The sequence below is a fragment of the Schistocerca nitens genome, chromosome 1, assembly GCF_023898315.1.
Source record: "Schistocerca nitens isolate TAMUIC-IGC-003100 chromosome 1, iqSchNite1.1, whole genome shotgun sequence".
In the NCBI taxonomy this organism is placed as follows: domain Eukaryota; kingdom Metazoa; phylum Arthropoda; class Insecta; order Orthoptera; family Acrididae; genus Schistocerca; species Schistocerca nitens.
In genome coordinates this window covers 85431437-85455296 of record NC_064614.1, presented here as the reverse complement: position 1 = coordinate 85455296, position 23860 = coordinate 85431437, and the positions used below count along the sequence as shown (strand labels likewise).

The window sequence follows — 23860 nt, the reverse complement described above, 5'->3', positions numbered from 1 at the left end:
ATTTTCGGAGTGGCCATATGGATACAAGTGATGCTGAACGTTCTGGACGCCCAGTGAAGGTTACGACTCCAGAAATCATTGATAAAATCCATGATATGGTGATTGATGACAGAAGAGTTAAGGTGGGTGAGATTGCTAATGCTGTGGGCATCTCCAATGAATGGCTACATAACATTTTGCATAAACATTTTTATATGAGAAAGCTATCCGCAAGATGGGTTCCGCGATTGCTCACACTTGACCAAAAACGGAATCGTGTGAAGTGTTGCAAGGATGGTTTGCAGCTGTCAGGAAGAATCAGCAGGACTTTAAGCGTCGTTTCGTCACTATGGATGAAACATGGATACATTACTATACTCCAACAAACAACAATCTAAACAATGGGTTACCGAGGGAGAATCTGCACCAAAAAAGGGGAAAACCATTCCTTTGGCCGGGAACATTAAGGCGACTGTCTATTGGGATTCGCAAGGGATAATCCTCATCGAATATCTGGAAAAGGGTAAAACTATTACAGGTGCATATTATTCATCGTTGTTGGACCGTTTGAAAACCGAGATGCGAGAGAAACGTCGGCGATTGGACAGCAAAAAAGTCCTTTTCCATCACGACAATGCACCAGCATACACCTCAGCAGTTGTGGTCGCAAAATTAATGGAAATAGGATTCCAACTCGTTTCACATCCTCCTCCCTCTGACTACTATTTGTTCCCCAATTTGAAGAAATCGCTGGCGGGACAAGGTGAGGAGGTGATTGCAGCAACTAATAGCTATTTTGCAGACTTGGAAAATTCCTATTATTTGGAAGGGATCAACAAATTAGAGCAGCGTTTGTCGAAGTGTATAGGTCTAAAAGGAGACTAAGTCGAAAAATAAAAAAAGTTTACCCCAAACAAGTAAGTAGTTATTATTTTTGCACGGACTTTTCAAACGCGCCTCGTATTTCGTGTTCTACACATTGAAGTTCTGTATACTAATGTATACTAAGGGGACCTGATACTGAAAAGACCACAAATTTGGAAAAAAAATGTTTCTCTTCTATAGGAAAGAGCACTTCATACCGATTACAAAAGTATATATTTATGAATATTTTCGTATTCCGTTTGTTCGTACATTTAATATGAACGTAATGTTGATACGTGCTACGTCCCTGTGTCACTTTAAAGTAAGAATACGTGATCTATTCTTCTATCCCTCATTTTTTTCGGCTCTTAAATATGTTTTGTAAATACAAGTGTATCCTGGAAGGCTCTGACTACTGCTGAAATCTAACTAAAGGCGTAGCTACAAGGCTATGGGTTATCTGCTACAAAAACTTATGATGTACTCGTATTCGTTTAGTTTTCGCTACTTGAATTTGAAAATTGGAAATTTGTGGTAGGGGCTATGGGACAAAATTGCTGGGGTCATCGGTCCCTAGGCTTACACACTAATTAAACTAACTTGACCTAACTTACGATAAGGACAACACATACATCCATATCCATGCCCGAAGGAGGACTCGAACCTCCCTCCTGCCTCCGACTGGGGAAAGGGGGGGGGGGGGTGCCAGCCGCGCCGATCGAGACAAGACGCCACAGACCGCGCGCGGTTTTTATTTGAAATTTAAACACATGTGTTTCGTATATAGTGCTTTGTTGTCCAACTTCAGTGTATGTGTTATAAGTGAACAATAACGAAATTAAACACCAGACAGAGGTTTCCAGGCAACCAGTTTAAACACATCATTTGCTTCAATAGCTAGATATTGAGCGTGCAGGCGGACAATACACTTACAAGCATTCCTTGCTGTAAGTCTGCAGCTCGTGGTCGTGCGGTAGCGTTCTCGCTTCCCGCGCCCGGGTTCCCGGGTTCGATTCCCGGCGGGGTCAGGGATTTTCTCTGCCTCGTGATGACTGGGTGTTGTGTGATGTCCTTCGGTTAGTTAGGTTTAAGTAATTCTAAGTTCTAGGGGACTGATGACCATAGATGTTAAGTCCCATAGTGCTCAGAGCCATTTGAACCATTTGAACCTTGCTGTAATGGAAGAAATTAATTCTAAATAAAGGGAACTGGTAAACACAGATCTTCTTAGGAGATATCTCCATGGTCTCTGACACAATAACAATGAAAGCTTCAACAGGTGCGTAGGGGAGCTAACACCAAAAACTGTATTTGACGGGCTGATAGCGCTGAAGTAGCTGTAATGGATGCAGTAATAAGTTTCAGAGATTGTGTTAAATCCCAAGAATCATGTTCTGACAAAAAAAGGTATCCTTAATGGAAGGAATATGGTGTCAATTCTAACCGTTATTGATCGGCTGCGAGTAACTAAAGAGGAGAGAGCTGCAGAGGCTAGGTCTCTGAAGATCATGAGCATGTGTCATGCTGTCCGCAGCTCGAGGTCTAATGGTTAGCTTTGCTGCCTCGGGATCATGGGGTCCCGGGTTAGATTCCTGGCCGGGTTGGGGATTTTCTCTGCCCGGGGACTGGCTGTTTGTATTGTCCTCATCATTTCATCATCATCACCATTCGTGGCAGTGGCTGCATTGCATTGTGTAAAAACTAGACTGTATAAAAATTGGGGCTTCGTACGGGCGCTGATAACCACGCAGTCATAAAACACAATGCTCATGAAATTCTGATATCTGCGAAACCAAATATGAATATTAGTGGTTTGTCTTACGCATGCACGATTGGTACTTGGTGTCCTCCATGCGATAGGCCTGAAGGTGAAGTGACAGGAACGTAAAACCTGTTGCTAATAAAACAGTATCAAAGTAATGGCTGTTGGTACTGTATTATCACATTTCAGCCACCAGCTGCTGACCCATGCTCCTGAGTTTACGATGGAATTACGTTTACACTGAAGAGGGGAAAAAATGGTACACCTGCCTAATACCTTGTAGGGCCCCAGTGAGCTGGAGGGAATTGACACCATTAATCCTGCAGAGCTGTCCATAAATCCGTAAGAGGAGAGGGGGGGGGAGGTCTATTCTATACGGCACGTTGTAAGCATCCCTTTGTTTAAACTCAGAAGAGTCTTCCTGGAGCCACTCTGTAGCAATTCTGGACGTGTGAGGTGTCGCATTATCCTGCTGGAATTGCCAAAGTCCGTCGGAATGGCCGGACGCTGTGGCCGAGCGGTTCTAGTCGCTTCAGTCCGGATATGCGCTGCTGCTACGGTCGCAGGTTCGAATTCTGCCTCGGGCATGGATGTGTGTGATGTCCTTACGTTAGTTAGGTTTAAGTAGTTCTAAGTCTAGGGGACTGGTGACCTCAGATGTTAAGTCCCATAGTGTCTAGAGCCATTTGAACTGTCAAAATGCACAATGGACATGAATGCACGCAGGTGATCAGACAGGATGCTTACGTACGTGTCACCTGTCAGAATCGTATCTAGACGTATCAGGGGGCCGAAATCACTCGAACTGCACACTTCCCACACCAATATAGAGCCTCCTCCAGCTTGAACAGTCCCCTGCTGACGTGCATGGTCCATGGATTCATAAGGTTTTCTCCATACCCGTACACGTCCATCCACTCTCGATACAATTTCAAACGAGACTCGTCCGACCAGGCAACATACAGGGTGATTCAAAAAGAATACCACAACTTCAGGAATTTAAAACTCTGCAACGAGAAAAGGCAGAGCTAAGCACTATCTGTCGGCGAATTAAGGGAGCTATAAAGTTTCATTTAGTTGTACATTTGTTCGCTTGAGGCGCTGTTGACTAGGCGTCAGCGTCAGTTGATGCTAAGATGGCGACCGCTCAACAGAAAGCTTTTTGTGTTATTGAGTACGGCAGAAGTGAATCGACGACAGTTGTTCAGCGTGCATTTCGAACGAAGTATGGTGTTAAACCTCCTGATAGGTGGTGTATTAAACGTTGGTATAAACAGTTTACAGAGAATGGGTGTTTGTGCAAAGGGAAAAGTTCTGGACGGCCGAGAACGAGTGATGAAAATGTAGCACGCATCCAGCAAGCATTTGTTCGCAGCCCAGGAAAATCGACTCGCAGAGCTAGCAGAGAGCTGCAAATTCCACAATAAACTGTATGGAGAGTCCTACGAAAAAGGTTAGTTATGAAACCTTATCGTCAACTACCCGAGGCGATGGATCGGCCGCCAGGCAGCCCGTGACAGAGCACTTCATCACTGGCCTCCAAGAAGCCCTGATCTTACCCCCTGCGATTTTTTCTTATGGGGGTATGTTAAGGATATGGTGTTTCGGCCACCTCTCCCAGCCACCACTGATGATTTGAAACGAGAAATAACAGCAGCTATCCAAACTGTTACGCCTGATATGCTACAGAGAGTGTGGAACGAGTTGGAGTATCGGGTTGATATTGCTCGAGTGTCTGGAGGGGGCCATATTGAACATCTCTGAACTTGTTTTTGAGTGAAAAAAACCTTTTTAAATACTCTTTGTAATGATGTATAACAGAAGGTTATATTATGTTTCTTTCATTAAATACACATTTTTAAAGTTGTGGTATTCTTTTTGAATCACCCTGTATTTCCAGTCATCAACAGTCCAATGTCGGTGTTGACGAGCCCCGGCGAGGCGTAAAGCTTTGTGTAGTGCAGTCATCAAGGCTACACGAATGAGCCCTCTGTTCTGATAGCCCATATCGATGATGATTCCTTGACAGGTTCGCACGCTGACTCTTATTGACGGCCTAGCATTGAAATCTGCAGCAATTTGCGGAAGGATTGCGCTTCTGTCACGTCGAAAGATTCTCTTCAGTCGTCGTTGCTCCTGTTCTTACAAGATCTTCTTCCGGCCTCAGGGATGTCGAGTATTTGATGTTTTGCCGGATTCCTGATACTCACGTACACTCGTTTACTGGCCGTACGGGAAAATCCCCATTTTATCGTATCTCGGTGATGCTGTGTCCCGTTGCTCGTGGCCGATTGTAACACCACGTTTAAACTCACGTAAATCTAGATAATTTGCCAGTAAACAATCTAAGAACTTCGTCAGACATTTGCTGTTTTATATAGGGCTTGCCGACCGCAGCGCCGTATTCTGCTTCAAAGGGCTCTGAGCACTATTGGACTTAACTTACGAGGTCATCAGTCCCCTAGAACTTAGAACTAGTTAAACCTAAATAACCTAAGGACATCACACACATCCATGCCCGAGGCAGTATTCGAACCTGCGACCGTAGAGGCGTCGAATTCTGCCTGCTTACATATCTCTATATCTGTATATGCATGACTATACCTGTTTCTTTGGCACTTGAGTGTATTATTCACTCCCTTCAGCTGATCTTCCAAGCCCTTTGTCGTCTCCTCAGCAGACCTCACAGATATTATCTCTTGTCCCTGATGTTTAATTCCATTCCCAAACACCTCCTTTAATGCTGGGCCAATGTACCGATCGAATAACATATGGTATTACGTTAGAACCTTGTCTCAGAACTACTCAACTGTTGCTTCCCTTTCATATCCGTTGACTCACTCTTGTAATCGTCGTCCGTTTTCCGTAAAAATTATAGATACCTACTGTATTTTATCTCTGCTACCTTCAGAATTTCTGAGTGTATTCCAATAAAAACTGCAAAAGCTTTCTCTAAATATAGAAGTGCTGTAGGTGTAGGTTTGCCTTCTACAGGTCATCTTCCACTTACGTCGTAGTGTCGGTACATCCTGTATTCCTACATTTCTCCGGCACACAAACTGATTATCGATTCATCACTGAATAACACTGGTCAACAAAGTTAAACCTTTACTCCGCATCTGATTTGTAAGTGGGTAGACTTACCTAATTTTGTGGTGCTGAATTCACCGATAAAATCGACTTTTCTGTATCACGTCACATTTCCCTGCTACACAGAAGATTCAGAATTCAGAAACAGTACTGGCGAATATTGGTAGAATTAATATGAAGAAGTAATACATATTTAGAACTGAAACTACTTATTACGTATGTATGGACATGACGCCAATAGATGCTCCAAATGAGTTTATAACATGTTTTCCGCTTAGGTTTTCTTTGGAATTCACAGAAGGTGACAACGGTGCGCCTGTAGCACTACTATACACAAAAATCCTGACATCTAAACAAAAGAACACTATATATCGAAATAAGGAAAATAATAAAACCCCTTAAAAACCGAAAATATTTACATGCTAGAACATCTTGGAAGGTATATTCGGATTCTACACACGAGAATAGATACCAACTGATGCATCACATCCCAGATACGAAGTGGCTTTTGAGTAGTGATAATTAGTTCAAATGGTTCAAATGGCTCTGAGCACTATGGGACTTAACTGCTGAGGTCATCAGTCCCCTAGAACTTAGAACTACTTAAACCTAACTAACCTAAGGACATCACACACATCCATGCCCGAGGCAGGATTCGAACCTGCGACCGTAGCGGTCGCGCTGTTCCCGACTGTAGTGCCTAGAAGCGCTCGGCCACCATGGCCGTGGAATAATATTGCCTTCGTTCGTTCTCCCAAGGATCTTAATAATTCTGGGGGAACTTCGTCTATGCCACGCGCCTTGTTTTGACTTACGTCCATCGGTCCCCTGTTAAATTCTTCTCGTGGTATCATATTTTCTGTCTCACCTAAATCCACTTTCTCTTCCATTCCGTATCGTCCTCATGTTCGTTTCCTGCTATATATTCCTTCCACACTTGACTCCTCCTTCCTTCTGATTATTGCTGCTATTCTTTTCTTCCAATATCCTACAGGCAGCATCTATCTCCCCATAATCATGCATGTTTTTACAGATTTTTAGCTTTAACAAAGTCTTTAGTCATGTTCGATTCTATAGCAATGATTGTGCCCCTCGACCGTGACGTAATCCAAGACAGAATGAAGCTCAGCATCGATCGTAACGTCATCTGCATTTTTTGTTACACTGCAGATGGATTTCAACCGACAGCACCGCTACCTTCAATTATAAGTACTCACGCAGACTGAACGAAATTATGACGACACATGTATATTAGACTAGAATATGTGTCGTTATAATAACGTTCAGTCTACATGACTACTTATAGCGCACTGATGATAGGTGCGCCGTCAGTTGAAATCTAGATCGGCAATACAAGAAAAAGGCACATGGCATTACGACCGATGTTGACCTTCTCCTTGTAGTAAAATCTTTACTCGTGGCCCTTCAGAAACAAGACTGTGACTCGAACAACGTTTCAGATGTTGTCGTCTTCAGTCCTGAGACTGGTTTGATGCAGCTCTCCATGCTACTCTATCCTGTGCAAGCTTCTTCATCTCCCAGTACCTACTGCAACCTACATGCTTCTGTATCTGCTTAGTGTATTCATCTCTTGGTCTCCCTCTACGATTTTTACCGTCCTCGCTGTCCTCCAATACTAAATTGGTGATCCCTTGATGCAGCACATGTCCTACCAACCGATCCCTTCTTCTGGTCAAGTTGTGGCACAAACTCCTCTTCTGCCCAGTTCTGTTCAATACCTCCTCATTAGTTATGTGATCTACCCAACTAATCTTCAGCATTCTTCTGTGGTCCCACATTTCGAAATATTCTATTCTCTTCTTGTCCAAACTATTTATCGTCCATGTTTCACTTCCATATATGGCTACACTCCATACAAATACTTTCAGAAAAGACTTCCTGACGCGTAAATCTATGCTCGATGTTAACAAATTTCTCTTCTTCAGGAACGCTTTCCTTGCCATTGCCAGTCTACATTTTATATCCTTTCTACTTCGACCATCATCAGTTATTTTGCTCCCGAAATAGCAAAACTCCTTTACTACTTTAAGTGTCTCATTTCCTAATCTAATTCCCTTAGCATCGTCTGATTTAATTCGACTGCATTCCATTCTCCTCTTTTTGCTTTTGTCGATGTTCATCTTATGTCCTCCTTTCAAGACACTGTCGATTCCATGCAACTGTTCTTCCAGGTCCTTTGCTACCTCTGACATAATTACAATGTCATCGGCAAACCTCAAAGCTTTTATTTACGCTTCTGACTTAGAAAAAAAAATTGCCGTTAAAATCACAACAAATGGTTGTATCAAAGGTGTGTGTGTGTGTGTGTGTGTGTGTGTGTGTGTGTGTGTGTGTGTGTATGTGTGTGTGTCAGTTCTACAGTTTTATACTAACTATATTGGTTCACCAAGTGTCTAATTAAAAGAAAATAATGAAGTAGTGCACAATTTGCAAAAATTTGCATCTCCGGAAGTGAAGAATTACGATTAATAAGAAATAGAAATTCTGAAATGTTCTCATTCATATGTAAAGCCTCAAGCCGAAACTAATGGATGCCTCTCACCTGAGCCACATTCCAGATGATAAATTTGACAACAGCACTCTTTGCATATCGTCCAAGGAGGAGCCTACGTGTGTGACAAATTTCGTGCAGACAAATTGACATGCAGGCCGCGACATCTCTAACAGCTGACAGGATAATAACTTTTTAAAATTCCGGAGCAATACGGCAAGAAATTTCTGACGAACGCCTCGGCGCCGCGTTAAACGCATTACCGTCGGAATATATTCCGGCCCATCAGTCACGTCGGCATCCGCAGGGCCCTGGGACGAATTGTGCGCGCGAGTTGTTAAACATTTCCGGCGTCGCCTGCCGGGTATGGGGGCGATTCCTCGGAAATGTAAATCGGAATCGATTTCCCATTACTTTGTCTTCCTGAAATATTGAAGAGCCGAGGTCGGGGCTCAATCATTCACGGGCCACCTGACGTATCGGGTTAACGTCTTCGGCGGTTTGCCTGCTTTCCTTCGACCAGCCGAACACCATTTCGGTCGACGGCTGTCGAAAATACATCCTAAATCATTTTGACTACCTGTTTATGTGCTCCGAGAAAGCAGGAAGTGTACCGATTCCTATTCAAGTTTTCTGTTCCCTTAGCGAATCTTGTTACATTTCTTACGTACCCATGGTAACTTACTAACAGTAACCACATCCATTATGAGTCCCTGGACTGGTTCTAGGCGGTTCTCCACGTCAGACTACCCCATGCATGTGTCTTCATCGCGGCAAAACTACTGTAACCGAGATCCGCTTGAACTCGCACTTACACACACCATTACTTCATGGAGGAACATATCCATGGTAGATGCTGGCGTCCATTCAGATTTGGCACAACTTTGAAATATGGAAAGTTCTTGATCGTACAGTTATATACTAAGAGTTTGTAAAGGGACATCCTAGTCTAGCATTGCTTTTCCTCAACAGTAGTATTCGATACCAGTAATATTTTCAAATTTTGGACAGGTCAGTATTGTCTCAGCTGTTTTTCTGAATAATTTCATGCAGTTTTATATACGATATGTTATATTTCAAGCTAAAATTTATGAAAAGGAATTACTTTATTTTCGTTGTTACTGTCGATATGTACTAGCTCCGAATGTACTGTCAAAATTATTTTGTTTAGAAACATAGTTGCCCAGATCGTCACCGAATTACCGCCATGTTTCACTCTACACAGCGAGCAGTCTGCATAGTAAGATTTGGACGTCCTACGCCACATGCAAACTTCACCAGAACTTGGAAACAGTGTGAAACAAGACTCATCCCACTAATTTACTTTCTTCCATTGTTTCACATTTCAGGTTTTAGGGGTTCGGCAGCAAGTTTTCCTGTTGCTGTCATTTTTATCACTGATGGGTGGTTTGGAATTCTACTCGCTCAACAATTCCAAGCTTACGGAGCTCCCTTCCTGTTATTTTACAGATGAAAAGCTTCGCGAGTGCGCCATTCAGTTCTGCAGTGACTTTTGTAGCTGTCGATCTCGTATTTTCCGTCACGAACCTCTACAATGACAATTTCGTCCGCGTTGTGACTTAGAGGATGATGTTTTCCCGCTTTCCCTTTATGTGGTATTACTTTTCGATACGGTGCCTCTCGGAACACCAAACACTTCGGTTCTCTTCGTTAGGACAGTTTGCTCCATACGAGCACCAACAATTCGTACAAGTTCGAATTCACTTAGTTCCAATGTAATGCACTCACAACTACAAAGGACACTCTTCTAATCACGGCTGACACTTGCAATATATAGAGGAAATTACACAGGTGCCGTTCGTGGTAAAATGAAGCAACACAACTTGCGGCCTTGGGTAGCGCCTGCATTTGTGTCCAAGCATCAGTTTCTCGCGATTATATTCATGTTGGCTCTCCAGACGGAATACAACGTCATCTCGACACAATATTGCGGCGGTCCACCTTGCCGCCATCTTCAGGTGAGTAACCTCCGGCGAGTTAGTGCGACGGTTTACTCACCTGAAGATATCGGCCAGGTGAACCGCCGAAATATTGCGTCAAGGTGACGTTACGTTTCGGCTGGAGACCCAGGATGAATATCATCAATTACTACACCGCGAAAGTTTACGGTGCCACAGTTCCTCGCGACGTTTGCATATTTTTGTGTAACCCCTGTAATTATTAACCGAATATAAAAATTTTGAATACTGCGATGATCTGCTCTTACGTTAAAGGTTTAACACACAATAAGTCCAAGTTTTAAGTGAGATTTTATACGAATGTCTTGAGACAGCGCAGCTCCAGGGGCACAAATTACTCAGACTGTATTGAGAGATGGCCATTGTCCTCGGCAACGGCAACTCTCACTTATATTTCTAATAATGTAACAATATTTAATACAATTGATCGTCGTGTTCTTCTAAGAACACGAGTCTGATCGTAATAATATCTTTTTTTGATCGTAATAAAATCATTTAATTTCCTTAGCACAGATTTACTGTTGGTGTCTGCAAACCAACACCAAGTTATAAAAGATTGACCAGAGGAATCGAACTGTTTTTATTGATTGAATAAGTATAAGAATGCCCACTGTTTCCTATATTTCCTTATTCTATTGAGTCCACAGCAGGAAATGAATGTATGAAAATAATTGCAGGAAGAATGTTTGGGGAGAGAATAAGGATCGAACGACATTTAGCGATTGTGGTTGTACGATAGGGAACAACTAGTCGATAGGCAGCGATTATGGAAGCTCTGAAACTTCAGCCTTTGGCTGTAGCGAGGTGTAGGAAGGTTGGATAGTCTGCAAAACGTACGTTTCAGTCTTTGGGAGGCAAAGCGCGGGATCTTTCCCATTGTGTAGAAGGGAGGTTTGACCGGCAACTTTAAACCGGGAAAATTCTGAGCTGATGACTGGTTGGGAGCCGCCCCCACCACGAGCGATCAGGCGAGAAGAACGGTAGCGTGGGTCCGAGTCGGGGACTGCTGCTGAAGACTTGGACGAGAGAGGACGCTTTTCTGACATGGGTCGACCGATGCTCGATCTGAGTGTGGGAAATGTGCCATATTTATGGTAAATGGTTTCACATTAGGTGATAACCCTCTTTTTGCAGATAGACGTAAAGTAATATTAATATTTTGGGGGAACGAAATTTGTTTACGTAGGTAATGTGCAATAGCAGGTGATGTAGAAATGTTGCTTTGCTTTGTGATATTAATTAGCAATTTTGGGGTTTTATAACAATTTCGCGGTGAATAATTTAATCGTAATTTGTTGAGCAAGCAAGTTCATTAGAAAAAATGAAATATTTAAGTGCGTGTGGCAATTTACTTAGTTTTACTCCTGGCTCTCACCACGTGGGGCTGATGAAGAATCTTATAACTAGTGGAGGCACGAGTGCTACGGACCTGTAGCATGTAAGTAGGAAGTGTGCTATTACTTGAAATATGCGCGTGGAATTAAGTACTGTTAAAATTTTTCAATTTTGTTACGTATCTGCAATCTTGAAGGATTTAGTAACGTGGATCCTTTGTTAAGAAAATGTGGTATCTCGTGTGAAAGCGTGTGTCGAATTTTAGCAAACCAAGTGAAGGTAATGCTTGCTTACTCATGTTTATTGGAATGTAGAATCACGAGGGGAAATTTTCTGAATAATTAATATTGCAAAGCAGCGAAGGAGATTAGTAAACTGATAACGTAGCCACGAACGTTGGCTGCAACAAAGTAAGTAGTTCAACTTGAGTGTGTGTATGTTGTATCTGAAATTCTGGAAGGGTTTTCATGTGTCAATGGGTGAAGTTGTGTCGGGAGTAAGCAGCAGTACAATATTGGCTATTAAAGTGAATGATCACATAGGCGCGGAATTTATATGTGATAATTTTGGTTTTCGGTGGGATAATTTTGAGTAGAGATAGTTACTGAATAGTGAATATCGGAACTGCTAACGGCTCGATCCTTACTTTTCTCCTGTGCATATGTTGGTGCAGTAATTGTGTGTGCATGTTGATTAATGGATACAGTTATGGAATATCCTTTTCTTTCGATCCAAAAGTGGGCATTTGTGCTAATAAGAGATACCATTCTGTAGAAGACCATAGTTTTAGTAAAAAAGTCAGATGCGTTAACGAAAAATTTAAATACAATGTCAGATGCGTTAAATTTTACAGTGTTAATAAGAAAGTCAGGTGCGTTTCATTTACATTGTGGAATATGATGCAAATTACATGCTGTGTAAAGATCAGATGCGTTAAGATTTGTTTAAAGAAGTGAATTTTTTGTTCTTATAATTATCTGAAATGTTTAATGAATAAACCATTTGTTATATAAAATTCAAATTTGAGTCAGAACATGGCTTCTATAAGAGTAGACAAATCTTTAATTATTTTATTTTATTACCAGATAAAAAAGAAAGTTATTTAATGATTTTACTATATGTTTGATTGCCAATCACTGGGCCAAGCAGAATTGACATAGCTTTCAAGTTAGGGCATTTATGCAATGGTCCTGCAATTAAATCCGTTGCGCGTAGTGTTAAACTGAAGTAGTAGAGGGAACCTTTCAATATTCCCCCCACAATGAGAATGAGAGCATTTAGCGATTTACAACAGACTCTGAAAATAATTTTAAGCCTTTAGAAACTTTTTCTGACTGACATCTCCCACAAAATAATGAAGGGAAAAAGTTTATCACTTTTTTTTATTTTCGATGTTCGTGCAGAAAAGCTCCAATATCAAGCATGAGGTTTTAATTTATCTCTTCTTTAGAACTAACCCTATTAATAACACTTTTAGCAAACAGTATCCACGTACACCACTGAATATACCTGAAGAATTATGTCATTGTTAAGACACAGAGTTCAGAGGATTTGATGTCATACACACTGAGAACCTGTTTTATACATGGAGTCAGATTCGTTAAAGAATCGTTGGGGGGGGGGGAGGCGGGGGGGGGGCAGTGGTGAGTTACAGATGACCTAGCCTCTTCTTTGTAACAAGGAGCGTCAAACGGATTCAGTTATAATAACATCTGGTGAGCGCTCATTCACCGAGCGCCGTCATTAGTAATTCCTTTTCTTTCAAAGATCAAAATTAGGACAAAAGTTAATAATAAACATCGATAGTAATTAATTATGGAACAAACGAGTTTAACAAATAACAATATCGTGAGGCACCCAGGTGCAAGCCTTTAGGTCTGACGGTTCATCTGCTGCTTGCGTGACTATTTACTGATTAGTTATTCAAGAAGCAGCGCCTTTGGCGTCATCAGACTATGGCGACACAGTTCGTCACCTTTCCGCCACAGAAAAATCTGACGTGGTCGCTGAAAATAGAGCACGCGACTTTGACGTCAATCGTCAGCAAGGATAACTACTAGGTCACGAAGGCAAGTAATAGTACGTTTGGCAAAACAGTCATCGCTCTCAGAACAAAGGCCGGAGTGGACGATATTTACTTCTCACTTGCCAAGACTGGACATACAGCACTCGAAACAGTTCTTATTTATTTATCAACTATCCAGTTCATCTACACCAGTTAATGTTTTAACTTATTTAACAGCTTAATACGCCTTTTGAGTTTGATGTAGTCTTTTATAAGCTAAATCTTAATCTAAACACACAGTATTTGTTTGTTGAATACCTTTACTACTATAATTATCATTCTTTCATTTCGTCTACTAGTAGTTTTCTACATCATTATTTTCTATTCGCAGTAGTACGACAATTTTTGGCACAGGAAACCAGCTCTGGACGTTCTAGTCTACCTTTACGTATTTTACAAATAGTTTCCCCTTACTGTCCGATTTTATTGTAGTAGCTACTGTTACTACTTACTCTATAAGTACTACAATATTCATAGAAAACCCACCAACACCAACTTAATTTTATTTTATTTTTTTTTTGCAGTGTTACATTTACACGATCATGATTTCGGCTTAAAATGCCATTATCAAGTGTTTTAATGTGGTATACTCAGTCATGAAACATATCAGAAATATTGACCCTTAGACAATGTGTCTAATAATGTATTTTAAATACGACAGTATGCCTTCTTAGGCACTGTATAACATTAAAACACTTGATAATGGCATTTTAGACCGAAATCATGATCGTGTAAATGTAACACGGCAAATAAAAAAAAAACAGTCTAATGGCGGTACTGACTTTAAAGAAATGTATTATGACTGTGGCCCCACATTATGAAAAAATTACCAACTTAAATGTATCATGGCAACAACGAATCCCACTACTTACGCTGCTAACATTATGCCCCTACTTTCACTGTTGTGTCTTACTTGCTTTTATTTTGCTTTTGATATTGGTTTGATAATTGACCTGAAAGTACAGCTCAGTAGTGCCTCATTACCTCTGAAGTAATAGAACCAAGTATGTTGTCCTGGACGGCGAACGTTCATCAGAGACAAGGGTATTGTCAGGAGAGTCCCAGGGATGTGTGACACGGCCGCTGTTATTCGCTATATACACTCCTGGAAATTGAAATAAGAACACCGTGAATTCATTGTCCCAGGAAGGGGAAACTTTATTGACACATTCCTGGGGTCAGATACATCACATGATCACACTGACAGAACCACAGGCACATAGACACAGGCAACAGAGCATGCACAATGTCGGCACTAGTACAGTGTATATCCACCTTTCGCAGCAATGCAGGCTGCTATTCTCCCATGGAGACGATCGTAGAGATGCTGGATGTAGTCCTGTGGAACGGCTTGCCATGCCATTTCCACCTGGCGCCTCAGTTGGACCAGCGTTCGTGCTGGACGTGCAGACCGCGTGAGACGACGCTTCATCCAGTCCCAAACATGCTCAATGGGGGACAGATCCGGAGATCTTGCTGGCCAGGGTAGTTGACTTACACCTTCTAGTGCACGTTGGGTGGCACGGGATACATGCGGACGTGCATTGTCCTGTTGGAACAGCAAGTTCCCTTGCCGGTCTAGGAATGGTAGAACGATGGGTTCGATGACGGTTTGGATGTACCGTGCACTATTCAGTGTCCCCTCGACGATCACCAGTGGTGTACGGCCAGTGTAGGAGATCGCTCCCCACACCATGATGCCGGGTGTTGGCCCTGTGTGCCTCGGTCGTATGCAGTCCTGATTGTGGCGCTCACCTGCACGGCGCCAAACACGCATACGACCATCATTGGCACCAAGGCAGAAGCGACTCTCATCGCTGAAGACGACACGTCTCCATTCGTCCCTCCATTCACGCCTGTCGCGACACCACTGGAGGCGGGCTGCACGATGTTGGGGCGTGAGCGGAAGACGGCCTAACGGTGTGCGGGACCGTAGCCCAGCTTCATGGAGACGGTTGCGAATGGTCCTCGCCGATACCCCAGGAGCAACAGAGTCCCTAATTTGCTGGGAAGTGGCGGTGCGGTCCCCTACGGCACTGCGTAGGATCCTACGGTCTTGGCGTGCATCCGTGCGTCGCTGCGGTCCGGTCCCAGGTCGACGGGCACGTGCACCTTCCGCCGACCACTGGTGACAACATCGATGTACTGTGGAGACCTCACGCCCCACGTGTTGAGCAATTCGGCGGTACGTCCACCCGGCCTCCCGCATGCCCACTATACGCCCTCGCTCAAAGTCCGTCAACTGCACATACGGTTCACGTCCACGCTGTCGCGGCATGCTACCAGTGTTGAAGACTGCGATGGAGCTCCGTATGCCACGGCAAACTGGCTGACACTGACGGCGGCGGTGCACAAATGCTGCGCAGCTAGCGCCATTCGACGGCCAACACCGCGGTTCCTGGTGTGTCCGCTGTGCCGTGCGTGTGATCATTGCTTGTACAGCCCTCTCGCAGTGTCCGGAGCAAGTATGGTGGGTCTGACACACCGGTGTCAATGTGTTCTTTTTTCCATTTCCAGGAGTGTACGTATCCGATCTGACGGACTGGGTGAGCACCATATGCCACTGTTTGCTGGTGACACCGTGGTGTTCGGAGACGTGTCTTTGTTGCGTGACTGCAGTAGGATACAAGATGACTTACTTACGCAGAATTTCTAGTTGGCGTGATGTTCGAATGAACCTTTAGTAGTGTGCTCATTGACACAGCCACTCCGATTAAGTATCTAGGCGCAATGTTGCAAAGCGATGGAACAAGCACTGAAGGATGTCAGAAGGGAAGGCGAATGATCGAGCTCGGTTTATTGGAAGAATTTTAGTGAGTGTGGTTCGTGTTTAAGGGGACCACACCCTGCCTATCTAACCCGTGTTAATTTAGGCAAGTACTTGACCCATTTCTGAAAAACTATTTGATGCAGAACCTTAACATTTTTACTGTATGTTACACGATGCTAATAGAGTCAAGTGTATTAAAATATTCTTTATCCATATTATAGTTTTTAAGAAATACTTTTTAAAATTTATTAACCAAAATATTAAGTTTTTTCTGCAGAAAATATTTTTTTGTGAACTTCCTAATGGGGGAATATTAATGAAAGTAGCACCAGAGGTGGATTTTTATGTTATGCAGAGTCTCTGAAAATTTCATTCGTTTATCTACGATAGTTTCTGACATAATGGGGCATATGTACTGAAAATTTTAGTTTGTGACAAATTGACTTTAAAGAAAAAACTTTTGAAATTTGTTACTTACATTTAATTAAAACTGTCCTGCTGTATATGATGGCCCTTCTTTGGCCTCTAGCAGGTCTTCCAGCTTCTTTTTTACGTTCCGGGATGTTTGTCTCACTTTCTTGGCCATATTAGATGCAGAACTGTCTGCATCGGCTATCCTCATTTTATCGCAATGTTGCGGCCCAGTGATCATATTTTCACCAGGATTAATTCCCAGCTTTTTCAGTACCCAACAATTTCCAATATTACCACAATTTAATGTAATAACAGAATCATGAAGTCCTAGTTTCATTGTATGCATGCCTACAAATACAATTTTAAGAAGGCGGTTCCAAATTATGTTGTTGAAACATTCATTTGGGTTCTGTGTCTGCCCATGCAGACATTTCCTTAGAAGGTTAGGATGAGCCAAGTCTCTTAAAATAAGTTTAATTGCTGTAATAACAGTAGCAGGAAGAGAATGCTGGTGAGAATAAGATTCTCTAGTTGCCTGATCCCTATTGTATTTGCACCACGAATTTTCTCCTGATGGACACAATCCATTACATGGCTTATCATCGGTAGAGGACTTACGGAAGAATATGGCCAAACATCTCTCTTCATTGCCTCCAGATTTTCTTTGTTTCTTCTAATTGCCTGCCCATAGTATGCCTGCAGGTTTTCTATTTCAGTTTTAGTTATCCAACCCAGTCCGGTCAACAATTTTCCATTTTTTGAACATGGCCTACACATTCTATTTTGCTAATAATGGCATCTCCATATGGCTTAGAGTTCACAGCGGGTGGGCTGACAGTGGGTGAGAGAAAAGTGGGCGTGGCACATAAACACATGGGGGTAGGAAAATGCTCTTAAAACGCCCGAAAAAAAAATTTCAGCAAAATCCTTTTCAGAGTTCTTAAATAAAACCTTAATCTATCGAAATATGATCAAAACCGAAAATTGATTTTTTCCGACCTGAACCACGGTGTGGTACTCTTAAAGGAGACTGCCAGTAAAACACCAGTGCGACCCATTCTTGAGTACTGTTAGTGTTTCTGGGATCCCCACTAGGTCAGATTAAAGGATGACATAACTGCAATTTAGAAGCGAGCAGCTAGCTTTGTTGTCGTTAGGGTCGATCAGTACGTGAGTATGGGGGAGATGCTTCGTCAATCAAATGGAAATCCTTGGTGGGAAGATGACTTCCTTTTCGTGAAAGACTATTGAGGAAATTTAGAGAACCGGCTTTCGAAACTCACTGCAAAACGATTCTAGTGCCACCAACGTTCATTTGGCGGAGGTAAGAGTAATTAGTTCGTACGGAGGCATACAGACAGTCGTGGTTTTCCTAGTGGTACAGGGAATTACTACAGTAGGAGTGGCACACGGTTCCAACTGTCATTCACCCTACGGTAGCTTGCAGAGTACGTACATAGATGTAGATGCAGAATCAAAAATGTAGACTCAAACCTTGCATCTCTAGCTCCCCTCTCAGTTTGGCACTCAAGCGGAACCTTGCGACGCTTCGACCTTAAACCTGCCCTGCGCTCACCTCAGGGGCAGAAGTAGAGCGGCCACTGCGGTCTTGTTAGAAGTTATGAGAGGGTTAATGTTTGATTGTTGGTCTTCTAGCACTGCCAACACTCGGGCTGAGCGATCAGTTGCTGTGGCATAAATTTCAAACTGGAGGAAGATGGATTCGTGAAGGAGCGTTGTAGATACAGTCATATTCAATGAGGTCCATATTTTTAGCAAGGAATATTATGTTAAGGGTGCTGTAATAGGGTATTGTAATACAACGCAATGAGGAGAAGAAAAATGACACTCGAAACATTTCGTATGAATCTATGATCATGTCTCATTTTTAAAAATATAACTACAAATATTGTTATTAATCAGTTAATTTAATTTTCTCATTGTTAGAGTATTGAGGGGCGATCTGTTTCAATTGTTAAAAACCATTCAGAACCAAAAACGCACTAAATTTTTTTATTCAAGACAACCGGTTTCAACAGTCTTTGCTGTCATCTTCAGATCTTAAACATCTTTTTATAGTAAAGCATGTTCCTTTAAGCTTGTGTATGCGGTTCAGCGTAAAATGAACATGTTTTACAGCAAAAAGATGTTTAAAATCTGAAGATGACAGCAAAGACTGTTGAAACCGGTTGTCTTGAATGTAAGATATTTAGTGCGCTTTTGGCTTTTGAATGGTTTTTAATAATTATTTAATCATTCGTTCACACAGGCAGAGCAATAACACTTCGTCATTCAATTATAGTGCCACTACTTTGGTGTCGCTGAGCAATCTGAAACAGAGAACAGTCGACACGAAGTGTTCTGAATTATGACTTTTAAGGGGCTCCGGAAAGGCTCAAAATCATGAAAAGTTCAATTTTTACTTTTTTGCGTTTTCTGAATCTGCAGACTATTACCTTTTAATAGATATATAATTTATTCAATTCCGAAGACTACAACTATTTTTAAAGTTTTTTTGAAATGTGTTCTACATGGGCGTGACCCACTGTGGCGCTGTTAAACTGCTGTCAAATGGTGTTATTATTAACGTCCGTGTTCATCAGGTATATTTTAGTGATGTGAGATAAAGTATGTGTTGTGTCTAACCTGTGATGGTTCAATATATATCGCTGGTGTGATTGTCGTTTGTTTCGTGTTTATTTACTCTGTCGTTATCTCGAAAATATTCGTAATTAATTCTGTTTCTTCAGTCTCTGTTTTGTTGAAGTATAATAATGAGTAAAAGTAAAGTTATTAGAAATCCTCTGAAGGCTTTTAAGAAAAGGAGAAATGTTGGAAAGCCAAAGGTATTTAGAAATATGGGAATGAAGATAGGTTCTAACATGGTACGAGCGATGCTTGCTTTAGACAAGGAACGCCTTCCGGCTGTAGACAGGGCTGTAAAGAGTCTAGAAATACAAGCAAGAGTAAACAGGAGGAGGAACAAGAGGAAGCTGGAGGAGGAGTTTGCAGAGGATGAAGATAATCCATCCTATCGACCTGGAATGCACTAAAAAGTTAATCCAATCTTTGTCGCTCGATTCCCAAAACTTTTATTTTCTCATAGTAATTACATGTTTTCTAAGGATCTTCCTAACATATTTGTTTCAAACTTTCAGTAAATGTTACACAGTACCTTCTACATAATTTAACACAGCCTTTTTCGAAAAAACTGTATATTTTTGAATATATAAATAAAAAATTGCAAAAAAATGTTGTGAATTTTCATTACAATTGAAAAAGAATCATCTTTAATAACTGAACTAAAATTTTGTAAAATCCCTGTGTTAAGTTGTAGCCCATATTCCAATAAATAATCTGTAAAAAGTTCAACTTCCTACCTCAAATACTTTGTGAGGAAAGATGTAATTTATAAGCGTTATTTTAACATTGCAAGTATAGGGCGTTCCGGAGCCCCTTAAAATCAGAACTTGTGGACTGGTGGCCGACTTATCAGGCCCTTACTACAGCTAGACAATTAGGAGCTCATAATACACTAGTTTATGTACTTTACAAATATGTTGCTCAGTTGCTGATTTCTTTAGCTATTCTACTGGGGGCGCATGACATACTAATTTCTGCACTGTACGAATATGTTATTCGGTTGTGGATGTCCACCACATCAAATCCTTTGTCATTTATGCAGTCTCTTTTGTAGCTGGCTAACACTCGAAAACAGAACAGATGACGGTCCGGTAGATCTTTGACTTTACATGATCCTTACTCCGAGAATCGCAGGTGACGCTTCTTGTTCACCACTTCATACAGACTGCCTGCGTCCTTGCATTGACCTCGCCTGTAAATTGGCCAGCGCTAGAGACCGTAGTTTATGTAGGTTAATGTGCAAGTACTGGCTGTTGAGCAAACATATTTGACGAACACCGCTCCATTCTACCCATTTTTATTTATTTTACGGATAGTTTTTTATTTTTAATTAATTAATTAATTAATTTTTTACTGTCCGTGATGTTAAGACCCCGCTTCTACTTGACACTATTACTACAATACTCGTAGGAAATCCACCGTCGCCATCTTAAATTTACCACATCAGCTACGAATACTAGTACTTCAGCTAGTAATACTATACCGTTACTTCAGCTATTAACCGAGCGAGGTGGCGCAGTGGTAAGCACACTGGACTCGCATTCGGGAGGACGACGGTTCAATCCCGTCTCCGGCCATCCTGATTTAGGTTTTCCGTGATTTCCCTACATCGTTTCAGGCAAATGCCGGGATGGTTCCTTTGAAAGGGCACGGCCGATTTCCTTCCCAATCCTTCCTTAACCCGAGCTTACGCTCAGTCTCTAATGACCTCGTTGTCGACGGGACGTTAAACACTAACCACCACCACCACTTCAGCTATTACGAGGGTTGGAACTTTAATAGTGCCAACTATTGGTTTACAGTTCGTACAAAATAGATACGTGTTTCGAAGTTTTACTGACTGATGCATTGTGTATAACCCGTTGCCAGCGATGTGGAAGTCCTATGACACTCTTTGCAGTGCCAGTTGTGTTGATAGTTCGAGCGGCGCGGTCTATCGTCCGACGAATTTGTAGCAGTTCTGAAGCGAATGCCATGAAGTGTTTCCTTCAGATTAGAAATCGCGTTGAACTTACGAGGGCTTAAGTCAGGGGAGTGTAGTAGGTGGTATAGCACTTAGCAGCCCCATCAGTCAAACAAATCAGAACAGCTTGCACTGTACGTGCTTGAGCATTGTCCTGCAAAATGATGGTCAGGTCCTGCAGAAAGTGTCATCGCTTCTGTCTCTATGCTGTTCATGTTTGGAACACAACCTACGACCAGCTTAGAGACAGAAGTGATGACACTTTCTGCAGGACCTGACCATCATTTTGCAGGACAATGCTCAAGCACGTACAGTGCAAGCTGTTACTGATTTGTTTGACTGATTGGGCTGCTAAGGGCTATACCACCTACTGCACTCCCCTGACTTAAGTTCAGTTTATTGCTATTGTTATTACTATTCAAAATCCCAGGTGCGCTGGTTATGTAAACGCCGATGAACCAGAAGTGTCTCGTTAATCTTCTGAGATTGTTTAGTTAAACCACTTAGTAGAAAACTTTTTAATGTTTATTAATTATGCTGATATTGTTTAACTCTGATGAAGTAACTGTTGTTTTGTGGTTCAGTATGTACATACAGTTTCTCAGAAAACTGTATGTTTGTTATCTTGGCAGGAAGACTAAGATAATAAAACCTTGTGCTGATACGTTGGTCACAATTATCCTATCATCATGAGCTGTTACGCTGATTATGCGATAGTGTTCGCACTAATCTGCCTAATCATTGCATTACGTCCATTTTAATAAGAGTACATCTCTTTTTTCTTCAATTCTTTGTATTCCAGCCTGCTACTTCCGTACAAGGTAGCTTTCCATTCTTTTCCTACAGCATCTGGAGAAATATAAAAGACGCTTAAACGAATATGCAGTGTATGTTCTTTCGGTTATGTCTAAAACAACAGACATTATTTTGAAACAACAGCCACTATAAGTTAAGACACAAAGGAATTACAGAATTTTGGTCTGACGGAAGGCGTACTAGCGTAGCTGCTGCAGTTGCGATGACCACTGTCTGCGGATGGCGCAATGGTCAGCGAGTCTGCCTAGAAAGCATGAGCTCCCCAGTTCGAATCCTGATCCGGTACAAATTTCCAACTTTCTCCAGTGATTTCAATCAAAGCCCGCTCGCAACTAGTGTCTGTCATTCCTTTGTATTTTAATATATAAATGTGTCAGTGTTATTTAAATATCTTTGTTTATTGTTTTTAAATGTTTGAAACTATCTGTCTGACAACGCAGAGCCTAATCAGGTACCACCCTCTTTACGGACACAGTTCCAGCGTGTCAACGCGGCCCTCTGGAGACCAGCTGGACTGGAGTCGCTCTGCACCTCGCGTGACGCCGTGATTGTCTGCCCCTCCTTACCGGGCTGAGGCGAAGATTGCGTGTGTCGCATCGCTCGTTCTCTACGCCCCCGAAGTGGACCATCGATTTCTCTATTGCTCGTCCCACAGGAGGCTACTGCCCACTCTTTTCTACAGCCCTATCGTCCGACCTGTCTGAACGTTGTTTCATTATCTCTCCTGCCGTGGTTGATGTCCAGTCACACCGGATAAAAAATTCGTTAGCTGCAGGACATATGCCCCTAAAACCAAGTAACACCGCTTCCAGCCTTCATAACGGTCTCAGTGCGATAAGAAAGGGTCCGTAACATTCTTCAGGAATGCATGTCCATCTGAAATGACTCACTGATGATTACAACTCTTAAGAGCATGGAAAATGGAACTGAGGATCTGTTAGATGAGAATGCAAAATACGATCTGTTAGATGACGATCAGTTTGGTTTTACGAAAAGTAATGGCACCAGAGGACGTTCTGAAGCTTTGGTTGTAAATGGAAGTAAGACTGCAGTAAAATCGAGACACATTCATGGGATATTCTGCCTGGAAAACAGCTAGGATATTCTACCTGGAAAACAGCGTTCGACAATGTGAAATGGTGCAAATTGTTGGAAGTTCTGAGATAATACGGATAAGCTATAGGGAAAGACGGGTAATATACACTATATACAAGAAGCAAGAGGAAACAATAAGAGTGGAAGGTCAATAACGAAATGGACGGATTAAAAAGGGTCTAAGACGGGGATGTAGTCTTTCTCCCCTGCTGTTCAATCTACATGTCAAAGAAGCAATGAAGGAAATAAAAGAAAGGTTCGAAAGTGCCATTAAAATTCGATTCTACTGAATGGAATGAACACTCTAATAGGTTCAGAATATGGCTTGAGTGTAAGTCATGGAAAGACGAAAGTAATGAGAAGCAGCAGAAATCAGAACGACGAGAAACTTAACATCACAACTGGTGATCACTAAAGGGATGAAGTTAAAGGATTCTGCTACCTAGGTAGCAAAATAACCAAGGATGGACGGAACAAGGAGGACATCAAAGGCAGACTAGCACTAGCAAAAAGAGCATTCCTGGCCAAGAGAAGTCTACTGGTTTCATACATAGGTCTTATTTGAGGAAGAAA

General features: G+C 42.0%; 1 protein-coding gene across 1 annotated transcript in view; it reads right to left on the bottom strand.

The window, feature by feature from the left end:
• Positions 1-22789, bottom strand: part of LOC126237500 (roundabout homolog 2-like) — a 102948-nt gene extending 80159 nt beyond the window's left edge. The window contains exon 1 of the mRNA XM_049947758.1: positions 22660-22789. Within this exon, the coding sequence (XP_049803715.1) occupies positions 22660-22789 (130 nt within the window). The remainder of the gene's footprint in view (positions 1-22659) is intronic.
• Positions 22790-23860: the final 1071 nt, after the last annotated feature.